Source organism: Manis javanica, chromosome 4, assembly GCF_040802235.1.
Source record: "Manis javanica isolate MJ-LG chromosome 4, MJ_LKY, whole genome shotgun sequence".
Taxonomy (NCBI): domain Eukaryota; kingdom Metazoa; phylum Chordata; class Mammalia; order Pholidota; family Manidae; genus Manis; species Manis javanica.
In genome coordinates this window covers 24564252-24578119 of record NC_133159.1, presented here as the reverse complement: position 1 = coordinate 24578119, position 13868 = coordinate 24564252, and the positions used below count along the sequence as shown (strand labels likewise).

Genomic DNA, 13868 nt, shown 5'->3' with positions numbered 1-13868 from the left:
GAGGACATTATGCTAACTGAAATAAGCCAGTCACAGAAAGACAAGTACTGTATGATTCCACTTATATAAGGTATCTAAAGTAGTCAAATTCACAGAAATATAAAGTAGAATGGTGGTTACCAGAGGCTGTGGGGAGGTAGAAGAAGCTAGTTGGCTTTTAAAAAATTTTTAATTGAAACATAGCTAACTTATATATAATATTATATTGGTTTCAGATGAACAACAACTTAGTGATTCATCAATTTATATCCTTTACTAAACACTCATAAGGCTAGTTGTTTTTTTGTATCATTAATATACAATCACGTGAGTAACATTGTGGTTACTAGATTTCCCCATTAGCAAATCCCCGCCACATACCATATTACAGTCAACTGTCCCTCAGCGTAGTAAGATGCCTTAGAGTCACTACTTGTCTTCTCTGTGCTATACTGAGGCTAGTTGTTTTTTAATGGGTAACAGAGTTTGAGATTTACAGGATAAAATAGTTCTAGAGATCTGTTTCAAAACAATGCAAATAAATTTAACACTATTGAACTTACACTAAAAAATGGTAAAGAGAATAACTGTGTTACTTTTCTTCCACGATTAAAAAAGACTAATGGAATCACATCAAAAGACATAGTAGTCAACTTGAAGGAGTTCCCACTGGTCAACTTTGGGACAAATTGAGCATTAAAAAAAAAAAAAAGACGATAATCAATTGATTTAAAAAAATCCATGAGATAACAGTTATACTAAAAAAATTAAAAATCATTTTAGAGAAATGCTAGGTAACAACTGTAAAAGAAATGATACAGAAAATGAACATTTTCTGTGCAACTCTGTATAGTTGCTGTTTCAGGCAAGATCACCAATGAACATTCAAACCATCAAGTGAACAACTACTGTGGAACAGGATATTCACATGGTTCCAAAGCATCACCCCACAAATGATTAATTACAGGGAAAATGCACTTTACAATAGAGAGATGTGGCACTTAACTCCTTAACAAAGTGATCTAACTTGGCTTCATTATTAGTGGAACAACCTGCCATTAGATGGTGCCTCCTAATAACATACAGGATGAACACACAGTTATCTATGAATTATTTCAGCCAAAAATGTTTAATCCTAATCTAAATCCCTCCTCTAGACCTAACCTCCAGGTTACAAGAACTACAAGGGATGGAGGAACAAGTTAAATGACATCACAAGGAAATAATCGGACACAATTCAAATTGTGGGACAATCTACAAAACAAGTGACCTAGATTAAGAGAGACTTAGGAGACACCTGAACCTTGTTTAGATCCCATTTTAACAATTTACAGGACATTTTTGGGACAACTAGGGGAACTGCAACATGGACTAGATATTAGGTGATTTTAAGAAATGATTAAATATAAATCACCAGTATCTAAAAATTTTAATCTAATTATTAAAACAAAATATGTTAAATATTACCTATCAAACTGTAACAGCAAAAATTAATACAATTTTTGGTGAGGACAATCTGGTAACATATAACAATTTTTTTTTTAATGTTTATATACTTTACCCAGCAATTCCACTTCTAGGTATTCATCCTATAGAAATAAGAGTTGTACATGAACGTTTATTGACCAGAATGTTACTGTAGCATTACTAATGAAAATGGACATAACCTAATTATCCAAGATGGAATACAAAATTACATAATACTTTACATATATATTAAAACTCTTATTTTGAGATATTTCACATGGAAAGGTCCTTAAAATACATTAAGTATATAACAGAGAGTAGTTATTTTTTGTGATCCTCAAGGGCAGAACTAGGAAGTGCCACTGAAAATTACAGGGAAACAGAGTCTGGCTCAACATAAGAAATAACTTTCTAACAACTAGAATTTTCTAAGCAATGAATGGCCTGCTTCATGAAGTAATGAGTTTTGCATTATTCCAACTCTAAGCAAAGGCTGAATCAGTACTAATTACTGATATACATTGGTACAGGTCTTTCTTTTTCGTTTTCCTTTCATTCTTTATACCAGGTACTCAGTGGGCGTTTGGGCATAGATATCTCAGTTCTGAGACTTTCTTATATTTCCTAGATAACTGTACCCTCTCTATAATCTGTTCTGTCTTTAAGAAACTCCTAATAGATAATTGAACTTCTGAGGATTGATTTTCTAAGTTTTATCTTTTCTTTCCTTGTTCTACCTTTCTTTATTGTACTGTCTGGGATATTTTCATTCTTTTTATTGACTTTTTTTTGCATGTTGGCAGAGATACATAGAACAGACTTACATGTTAAGAAATTAAAGATAAGATCTAAATGGTCTTTTCTAAGAACTTAGAATGTCAGAAAGGAAATAATCGATGACTTTGTACATAAAATTAAAGACCCACGTGGCACTAAATTGAGATTATACCCAAATGAGAATGATGGAGTTGAAAGACGATTTATATTATTATATTCTGTATCAATAATATATACACATTATTGATAAAGTCAAAGATGATGATTAATCCAATGGAGAGTATTCAAACTGAATTGGCAGGAACTATAGCTGAATCTGCCCCCTACTAATTTCTATGTGTCTTATAAAGAATCTGAAAAATTATACTTTTTGACAGTGAAATAGCACAAATATCTTGAAAAGGAGGACTGGAGGTATTACGCTTCCTCTTTTTGCTTCTGGCTGCCCTGTAATTAATATGTAAATAGGGAAGAGATGAAGAATACGTACCCATTCCTCCTGCAGTATGGTATATAAAGTTTTAAAATCTTATTATGTATGCATACTGGGCAACAGAAAGTGATTTAAGAACTTGATATTACAGCACATTCCTAGAAGGCAGAAGCAAGCACTGGAGGCCTGTGAAATTTTTAGAATGACTGGTAATGTTGACAATCCTTAGATGTCAAAAAGGAATCCCTTAAAAGATGTACTTTTTAAAAAAGTTTATTATGGAAATTTTCAAATATATACAAAAGCAGAGAACAGTATAATGAACTCCCACATGCCCATCATCAGCTTCATTTATTGACATTTTATTACAGCTGTTTTAATATTCCAGGTTTTTTTTTCTTTTGAGATTTAAAAACAAACACCTGACATAATATTTTACTTACAAAAACTTTAGTATGAAAAGATTCACTTTCTTGCTAATAATACTAAGTATTCAGTAAATGCTAGTTGCTGTGGCTAGGTACTGTTCTATGCATTATACTCATATTTACATGTTTAATCTTCACATAAGCTAAGCCTCATTATTATCCCCACTTTACAAATGATTAAACTGAGTTTTTACTGGCTCAAGGTCACACAGCCAGTAGCAGTGGTGCTAGGATATGAACCCAGAAATTAACTCTACACTAGACTTTAGTTGCCCAACCACTAAGTACACTCTTTCCTCTGTACTAGTTATTCTAGCTGTTCCTTATGGGTTACACATAAAATGGGAGCAGGACTGCTGAATGGGGAGAGAGTGGAAAAGATGCTGTAATATAAACAGCTGCTCATTGCTTTTCTTGTGAAATGCCCAAAATGAGAAGGGAAAATGTAATTGGATATCATCAGTGTCAACTGCCTTGGGTAAAAGAAAAGTCACCTCATGGAAGGCAAAGCAATGATGGAGTCGCATCCATAGAGGCTGAATGCAGACAAACTGCTTTTAATCTGCCCTTTCAATGGGGAGGGGACAAGCGTCTCTACTTCAATCAGGTCCTTAATATAGTTAAGCAAAGGGAGCTCACAGGCAGAAGTCCAAGCAATCAGCATGACTTTAATTGTACTTGTAGTAGTATCTGATTATTTAATGAAATCTTTTGAGTAAAAAGTAAAAGCACCTGGAATAAAAAATTCTTCTGGCTGATGTTTCAGATTTCTAAGACTTACCCTCAGAGCCTTGTAAAACAAAACAAAAAAACCTACTAAATAATTCAAGATTTGTCAAAGGTGAATCTCCTCTGATATTCAGCCAAAAATTCTCCTAAAACCCTCTCTAGTGATTTAGAGTAATTGAACTGATTATCTTCTCTGTGGAGCCTACCTAGGGCATCCTCCTTCTCCATTTTCCACTTTCCCCAAACTGCACTTTGTATATAATTCTGTTAGAGCACTAATCAATACTGCAATATAATTATCTTCCTTCTCTGGACTATTATTTCCCAAAGGGCTAACACTCTAACTCAACACCTCTTTACATTTCCAACACCTCATGTTCAAACACAGCACACTGAAAGTACTCAAGAAAGGTATGTTGAATGAACAAAAGAGCTAAAGATGACAGAATATGAAATCATCTGTGTAAGAAGAGATTATTTTATTAGTAGCTACTAACTTCTGCACCTTCAGTACCATCCTCAAGTTTCCCTTTAGGAGTTTTCCCATCAGCTAATAGTTCAGGATGAATAATAACATGGACTATTAGTTACAGTCTCTTGGGGGCTGAGGAAGGAATCTAGCCATTTTACAATAGCTTTTATAAGAACTAGGGAGAACTTGGCTTGGAGGATCTGAAGGTAAAGCCTTTCAAGAGCTTTTATTCAGATGCCAAGATGCAAGATGTATTTGAAATGCCTGCTTTTTACGTTTAAATGCTGAAGGCAGCAGGGAAAATAAATAATTCCAAATAAAAAAACAATGACCAAGTAATCCCTTGTTACCCACATACACTATTTTTCGGACAAAAATACCCAGCAAAAAGTACAGGTCTAGTTACAGTCCTCAACCATGGGGGAGGGAGGATCTCTTCATGTACTGGAATGAGTCTGCTTGGACCACTCTATAACACTGGTTAGCCAAACCACTTAGGTGATTATCTAGTTAGCAGTCCTTTTAAGTGAAAAATCTTTAGGTAATTAAGGAAATTCAAAACAACCTCCCAGTTTAAGCTATATAACAATTGGGGGAAAAAAAGTCCCATCACATCTTTTACATGCCATTCTTTGGTTACCACGTTACCTTGGTTAGAGTCCACTGGGTCTTCTATGTGAGCAATGACACTCCTGAGGTAACTTTGCTTCTGCTCTTCTAGATCTGATTGTGAAAACGTTGACACATTAGTCCTTGAACAAAGCAAACCAGAAGGAGGAAAAACAGTCCGTTAGAAACATGAGTATAGCGTTTCGTAAAGACATATTGTTGATCAGTTAGAACTGCTAACTTTCAGAGACAAAATACTCTTAAAGATCCAGTGAGAGAAGACAGTGTCAGTCACATAGCATAATGCTGAAATCAAGTATGGAGTTTAGACAAAAATTAAGATAGATACAACCTCTTATTAGCAAGGCATATGAAAGTAATGATTACCTAGTCCCTAGAGAAAGAAAGCACTTGTTGAATAATTCAAGGTTAGTCAAGAAACAGCAAACTTCATAGAAGCTGCAGAAAAGCTGAATGAGATGAAGTTGCAAAAGAACCAGATGAATGTGGCAGTTAGAACACTGGTGACCTTGGCAAGAACAATTTCTGGCCCTTGCTCATCATGCCTGCACTGTACTGAGGAGTCAGTGGATAAGAACATTGAGATAGTAAATTTATTACTATTTCAAGTAGTATGACTTGTGTTCTTTGGTATAATGTCCATCATAAGTAATTCACAAAGTTTCCCTCAATTATGCAAAGAAAACAAAGAAAAAAATCAGAAAATTGGGATTTGGGGTGGTAGTCAAAGAGACTTTAGCCTTATTTGTAACATTTAATTTTTAAAAACAGAATACATACAGTATCTGGATAATCAAAAAAAAAAATTTTTTTTAATATTGTAAGGAAGCCAATCTGACTCTGAACAGCTTTACTAATTGAAAATGTCCATGTAGACACTGCCATCTCCTGGCAACAAAGGGCAGATTGAAAAAGTGACCCAAATTTGCAACCTCAACTAGAACTTTTTCCCCAAGAACAAGTTGTATGCAAGTTGGAAGAGATGACTCAATGATTTTTGATATATTTTTTAACATTTTCATTAAAATTATTCTACCCTCCTGGCATATCTGTGACCAGGCTGTCCCACAGAAATCTCCTATTTGTACAGTGCTTTCACTGATATGGCTTTCTTACTCTTCAAAATTAGGCCTATGAAGCAGCATAGAAGACATCATTAGCCTCATTTTATGGACAAACTTAGGTCATAGATTTGACTTGCCCAAGGTCACACAGCATCTTATTGGTGGTCCCAAAACTTCAAATATGCTTACTCCTGGTGCAGTTTTTTCCCACACTAACCGGAAACTGAGGAGGGAAAGGAAGAAACTGAAGAGAACCAAAAGAAACCAGAGTATTTCATTATACTATTACCTTGTTTGGGCTTGCAGAACAGGAATGACTTTGCCTAGTCTTCTCTCACGGACTTTCAGCTTCCCAGAATCCTTGTCAAGAACATCCTGTTTTATTTTTTTCAGAGCAGAAAGAATGCAGAAGGAAAGATGGTCCTTAGTTACAAGAAAACACTATGGAAATAGTATTGAACTAAAGGCTACAGAGGCATATTTTTCAACCTTATTGTGTACCAGGCACTATGGTAGGTCCTTTAAATAAGAGTGACTGTAATCTTAAGAAAAAAACAAAAAAACCCTAAGCAGTAGGGGTTAATTAGACCCTTTTGACAGATAGAGAATCAGGCTCAAAGAGGTCAGGTAAATTGCCCAAGATTTTTCAGCTCTTCAATGCTCATTCAGAGCTGGTGCTGTACTTAATTCAGCATAGTAACCGAGGATTAAGACTTTGGCTAAAACCCAAAGAAAGGAGAAATAGGAGTAAAATCATCATCTCCTTAGTAATTTTCAATAAATGGCAATTTAATATGATGTATCAATTAATGTAAATACATTATTTCATTAATCCTTACTATACCATAAAGTATTAGTTTCACTTACAGATAAGAAATGTATTCCCACAAAGGCACTAAATAATTTGTCCAAGGTCACAGTGCTCATTAGGATTCAAACCCTAATTTATCTGATGAATACAAAGCTCTGCTATATAGCACCTGAATGAAAATAATTTCATTTTTTCTCTTCACCTTGATAAAAATGTACTTACTTTGTCTGAAGAACTGGAAATAACTGGAAACCTCATTTCACAAGTTGATTTATGTGATCCATTTCTCCAGGATGACCCCATATTAGGAGTCTCTGAGTGGTGCAAGATCTGAGAGAATTCAGGTGTAGGTTTCTTACTGTCAGGCCTATTTTTATCAGAGACAGTTTGTTGAAAGTTATTGTCTGAAGGAGAAGGAAGCAGGGGCCCATCCCAAGTAGAGTTACTGGGGCTGCCTTCAGAATCAGTGCGAAGTTTGCTCTCATTTGGGCTAAGATCATCTTTTCTCATCTGTTCTCCAAAGGAAAAGGGTTTTTCAGAATCTTTGGATGAATCAGTCTTGTCCTTATCAAGCACAGTATCACAAACTGTTGGATCAAATGGTGCAACAACTGTTATTTTTATAAGATTCTTTTCTAGTGCAAAGCGTCTGTTTAATGGTTTAGTAGGAGTCGGTCCATGACCAACTGATGTACTTAGATGAGGTAGTTTGAAGAGGCCAGGGGTCTCAGCTACTGGTCCCAAGCTGAACAATGAATTTTTCTCTTGGGGAGTGTCAGGCAGAATTTGACTCCCTCTCCTTCCCTTTTCAACATGCCTGCTGTCATCTTTAAGCAACCCTTCTCTCCCAGAAGAGTTCTCATTTGATGAGTCATCATCCCTTAAGAACTCCTCAATCTCTTCCTCCGTTAAACTCAAATTGCCATCATCTTCTTCTCCATCACACAGCTCCAGCAAGGAGTCATCCAACTCATCCTCATCCAAAGAACCACAAGAAAATGAGGCAGTATCTTTAGGCAAGAGAGAAGTACCAAAAGACTGTCCAGAGGGCACTAGTGAGCACATCATATCTGAAAAAATAACAAGCAGTTTTGCTGAGGAACAGGAAATAATACCCTTACACCAACACCCATCTGTTCTACAGAGTGGTGGTGACCTGATACTTCAAATTCTTTGCACTGCAACTTGTAACATGAGAAATCAAAGATATTTAACCTTAGCAGAATCATGGAAATATGCATTAGAACAATGAGATATTTTTTCCTTATCAAAATGATAAAAATTAAGATGCCATGATAATCTAGGTTGATGAGGACACGAGGAACAAGCACTTTCACACACCATCAGTGAGAGTTTCAGATAGTACAATATTTTATGGAGAGTAATTTGGCAACACCGTTTGACCCCGTGATTTCACTTCTGGAAAAAATACCCTGCAGAAGTACCTGTACAAATGCACAAGGATACATTTACAAGGATGTTTAAAGCAGCATTATTCAAAATAGCCAAATACTGAAGACAACCTAATGTCTGTCACCAGAACCATTGAGCAAAATCACAGTACATTCAAGTTACTGAATACTTTACAACTATTTAAAAACACCATGAAACAGATCTGTATATACTATCATGAAATAATATCCACCATACAAATATATATTATATAGTGATTTCACTAACATGTATTTTTATATAACATAAAACATATGTAAAATGTTTGTATTTTCACAGTCTACACTTTAAAAAAACAAACAGGTATTGCTTTTGAAATTATCAAAATCTTTAAGAATATAAGAAGAGAGAGAATTGTCTTCCATACTGTATGGAGCTGCTGGCGTGATCTCTGCCTTTGCCGCGAGACCAAATGGGAAAAGCTTCAGCTCCTGCTAGCTGCTCCTTTTGGGAGACTTGTCAAAATGATTGACTCCCACCTTCCTGCAGGCACAAAGAAAATTAGAGGATCTTCTCATCACTTTCAACTCTGCTAATTACAAAGTCAACTGTATTATGTTTTAAGGTGTTCTACCTATTAATTTTGATTTTGATTTTTTTTAAATCCCAGAAAGTTGGATTTAGAGTCAAGAACATCAAAGAAAAATCTTTAGAGAAAAATTATGCAACTAAGGAACTAGTTTTGTTCCTCCCAACAATTCGTACTTTCTTAAGAATAACATTTGTTCTAGGAGGATTAATACTGGCTTGGGAGTACAAAGAGCTGGGTTGTAATCCTGGTCCTGTCTTTAACTAGTTGTAACATTTTGGATAAGCCACTTAACCACCTGCACTTGTCTCCTCATTTATAAATTGGAGAAGGGATAGAGAAGGGCAACTAGGCAATATCCTCCAAGATCTAAAAGTTAATCATGACCACACATACAAAAGTCTCATTTTCAATACATACATAAATGCAAAGAACAGGTCTAGAAAAATACAAACACAAAACCAATAGCTGTTATATCCTGCAGGGGGACTGAGAGAGGTCAAGAGGAGACTTCATAGTATCATTTTACTTTTCTACTTCAATATTTATATATTACTTATATAATTAAAACCTAAATTTAAACAGCTAATGATGGATCCAATCTATTATTTTTTAGATGGGCAAGGTGATACATATTACATGTCAACATCTGAGAAAAGCTGTAAGAATAAACACCAAATTCAATTTGGAGGATTCCTTATCCAGCCTTTTAAGAATTTCCCCTCATCCCACTTCCCTCTACCTCACACTCTGAATTAGTTTTAGTTCACACATTCTTTTAGAAAACATTTTCTGAGCTAACATCATCACACAGCACTGAGTTAGATATATCTTTATATGATTTCTAAGAAATAAAGCTATGGTTTCCACCCTCAAGGAATGTATAATCTGCCAGGGAAACAACATTGGAAGTTATGCAAAAAATATAATATAAAATGGTACAGGGAAAGAGAAGGACGGGGATTATAGAATTTTAGAAGACACCTAGTGAGTAAAGTACAGCATGGTAACTATATTTAACAATACTATACTTTATATTTGAAAGTTGCTAAGAAAGCAGAACTTAAAAGTTCTCATAACAGGAAAAAAAAATTTTAAGTATGTGAGGTGACGTATGTTAACTAAACTTATGTGAGGTGATGTTAACTAAACTTATTGTGGTAATCATTCCATATGTACATATGTCAAGGCATTATGTCATACACTTTAAACTAACACAATCTTACATGTTATTTATATCTCATTAAAACTGGGAGAAAATAAATTTTAAAAAGGAACCTAGTTAAACACACTCATATATGAGATAGGAAAGAGAGGGAAGAAGTATTGAATACCAAGTACTGAGACACATTTTTTAACCCTAGCCTTCAACAGAACTCTGTAACATAGATTGTTTTATCAAAGAAATTAAGCTTTCTGTTGAATTTGTTTGTTTGTTTTGGCATCACTAATATAAAAATCACATGAGCAACACTGTGGTTACTGGATTCCCCCCATTATCAAGTCCCCACCACATACCCCATTACTTTCACTGCTTTCTGTTGTATTTAAACTTAGATCTGCTAAGAGTTTTTATTTTACCAATATTCCTGCATTGTTCTGAGTTCCAGGCACTTAAGCAGGCGCCTCTATGAAGAGAAGAGTGATTTCTCCGATCAGTGACTGGGTTATTTTATAGCTATTTCTTTAGGCAGCAGTAAGAAAAAGTTTACTTTTAAAAAATCTTTTCTTTTACTTAATTAAAAGTTTGTGGTTGTCAGGCACAAGTATTAGAAGCACTGGGGTTAAATAGCTACATTTCTGAGAAGCCCTTTCTGAGCCACTACCCCCACTCTCATTCCAACTCCTTGAGGGAGGTTAGTCCAAACACTTGCTTGACCAAAGGAAGAGTTCAATAGATTTTTCCTCTTGGGAAACTAAAGTTCAGAAGCACTATGTAACTTAACCAAGTACACAGAGTTCCTAAAAGATAAAACAAGGATCCAAACCAAGGTCTAATTCCAACGGCAATGTTTTTTCTACCACCCTTTTAAGAGACTTTCCCTGAGTCAGTCAATAAATGGCAGAACCTTCTAAATTCAGTACCCTCTTTAGTATACTATTAAAGATGCAGATACCAAAAAGGGCTTTCGGTCCATTGGCAAAAATAATTTAAGACATCTCATTATGCACGGGCTTCCCTTGACTTCCCAGGTAGAACAGAACATGAGAAATACCTCTGAATGTGGCCAAACCTCACCAAAAGAAAAACATCATTACTTGCTAACTTTACTGTGCATACACAGGATCAATTTCCTTCACAAACACTGAAAACATCAATTTCTGTACCACATGACATTCAGAGGCATAGAGCTAGCTCTTATGAGCTGTCCCCAGACTGTTCCAACAGGTCTGGGAGCAAAAGCATGCAAAGCAGGACCATATCCATAAAATTTTTAACTTGCACAAATCATTCTTTTATAACTTTTATTTCCTCCTTTTAGAAAATATTTTTGTTCTAACTTAAAACATACAAAAATAACATAATAATGAACCCCCATATACCCATCACTCAGCCTCAACAACTCAAACCATAGCTAATCTTGCTCCATCTACTTACCCTCTTTATTGGATTATTTTGAAGCAAATCCCAGACATTATATCATTTCAACCATAAACAACAATTCTTTGTCATAAAATACCAGTTCAGATTTCCAATTATTTTATAAATATCTTATTAAAAAAATTTTTTTTAATCAGTATCCAAATTAAGATCAATACATTGTGATTGGTTGGTATGTCTTGTATTTTTAATCTCTAGATTCCCCATTTTTTCTTTGCAATTTATCTGTCAAAGAACAATTCCATATATTGTACATGCATACATCTATCATTAAATTATAAAAACATGCATAGGAATAATAAACACCAAATTCCGGATAGTGGTTACCTCTGCTGGAGTGGAGGGAAGAGGAATGACAAGGGAGCATGAGTAGCTTCAATTCTAACTGTAATGTTTTATTTCCTTAAAAAACAGTAATAAAAAAAAACCTAAAACACATATGGCAATGTTAAGATGGTGGGTATAATGGTATTCATTATTATGGTACACCCTATAATTTTTATATGCTTAAAATATTTAACAATAAAAATATTTTAAAATTAATCACTGGGGAAAGATTAAATGATTACATTCTTAAGTTTCAAATGTCCTCCCCTATAAAATAGGGACCATCATAGAATCTACCTCATGGTGTTGTTGCAAGAAATGAGATCATGAACATAAAGCACCAGCACACTACAGTCAAAACTTAAAAGCTAAATTAGTAGTGGCTATAGTTATTATTTCACTCTCCTTCATCATTTCCCTGACCCATTAAGTGTCTTAAAAAAAGCAGAGGAATGGTAGGGACCAGAAGTGCTAAACTGGTAATGAACGTCTCCTCATCTCTGCTTGTTAAGAATTCATCCAGTATGCTCTAATCTCTTCTAGTTTAATCCCAGCTGCAAGCATATTATCACTAAATTAATTATAGATGAGGCTATGTGGACCTCTGAAATATTAGACAAATTCTGCACATTAATGGTCACAGAATTATCTTGTATGAAGGCCGTGGACTAAAATTCGGAGACCTCAGCAATTCACTAGAAGTCCCTCCACCTCAGTACAGATGAGAACACTCATCTGAAAAACAAGGGAAAATTACTCACTGTTTACACAGATTAGGAGGATCAAATGAGGAGGGGACATGTATGAAAGCACTCTACAATTAAAAGCCCTATACTAATGAAAGCTGATATTTAATGAACTTGTAAGGGTGAGTGGGGATCTTTGATAAAATTAAAAGTTCAAACTGAAGTTCCACAAGACAGCCTTAGTACTTCTGTCTGCTGTTCTACCATCACCTGCCTTTCTTTGCACTTGCTGTGTAACCTTCACCTAAAGTATGACGTTCTTTATTTTTAAAGGAAGAATACTTCTCCAGTTGCCCAAGTCTATCTACTAATTCCTCTGCTCCCCATCCCTCCTGTGACCCCATTCTGTCCTTCCATGTCTTTCTTACCTGTCCACCCCCTTCTTCACACTTCAGTTTACCACCCCCTCGCTCTGTTCTCTAACCTCCTGGTTGCAATCTCAGAAACTGGTTTCCTTTCTATTTTTATCGTACCTAAGAAAACCTATTGCCTTAGAGCACAAAGCCTTATTTTATTCAGGCCACTAAAAGTGCAACACCAGACACACCCCACATATACCTCTTTTAAGGCTCTAAAACCAAGAGCATTAAAAAGCTGGACCTGACAGGTATGGCCAAGAGCAAGGATGGTTTCCAAAGGACGAAAGACTTCCTCACTGGCCTTTGATTTACATTTTTTTACATACGCAATGCATGTGAGGCACACAGCACAAAATGCACTCAGTAAACTATCACCCCATAAAACGGGCAAAACAGTTAAACAACATCAGAGTGAACTGAATTTATCTGTAAAAATTCTTCAACTCCCTTTGAGGTAACTGGAAACACCGTAAGACAGAAAAACATAGCCAGGCTGGAAATCTCTGCTTTAGATAACATTTCACTAGATAAGGGTGCCAAGGACTCTTCTCCCACAGGGGCATAGATACCAAATCTTACTAAGCTGAAGCAACAGGTTTCCTTCTTTCTTTAATAATTTAGACAGGTTTGCTAAAGCCCGGTGCCTCTGACAAATCCACAAGGAACCAGAGATCAGGTTGGGGCAGCAGGTGGACAATTCAATCACTTCTTGGCCTTCACCAAGTCCCCGCCCCCCCTCACCGGGCGGTTCCAAATGCCTTCCTCCTGCCCAGTCCTGGAGAGTCAGGAAGAAGGATGGCCCAAATCCACCCTTGATAGGTTACCGCTTGGGCTCCCTCTGTTCTCCCTCAGAAATCCAAGGGCCAAGGCGCGGCATCGCCCTCGGGCTAGGCATTCGCACTTCCCCGCCCCCTCCACCGTAAAGACCTAGAATTCCCGCCTCCCCGCGCGGGGCGGGAGAAGCCCGGGCTTGCTCCCTGCTCCTCCCCAAGCAGGACGGCGCGGTGCAACCCTCATCCTGAGGATGGCTATCCACATCCACACCTCAGGCCGATCAAGGCCC

At 36.2% G+C, this 13868-nt stretch overlaps 1 protein-coding gene across 4 annotated transcripts in view; it reads right to left on the bottom strand.

Annotated features, from left to right (window-relative positions):
• The window catches only part of S100PBP (S100P binding protein), a 31912-nt gene that overhangs the window by 17490 nt on the left and 554 nt on the right, over positions 1-13868 (bottom strand). For 2 of the 4 annotated variants that reach the window (XM_037010412.2, XM_037010413.2), the window contains exons 2-5: positions 8610-8725; positions 7013-7860; positions 6269-6354; positions 4934-5037 (exon numbers count right to left, since the gene is read on the bottom strand). In XM_037010412.2, coding sequence (XP_036866307.2) covers positions 4934-5037; positions 6269-6354; positions 7013-7858 — 1036 coding nt within the window. In that variant the 5' untranslated portion in view covers positions 7859-7860; positions 8610-8725. Of the gene's footprint in view, positions 1-1540; positions 1569-4933; positions 5038-6268; positions 6355-7012; positions 7861-8609; positions 8726-13868 lie in introns of all 4 variants that reach the window. The other 2 variants (XR_012130104.1, XM_037010415.2) reach the window with 2 other exon arrangements.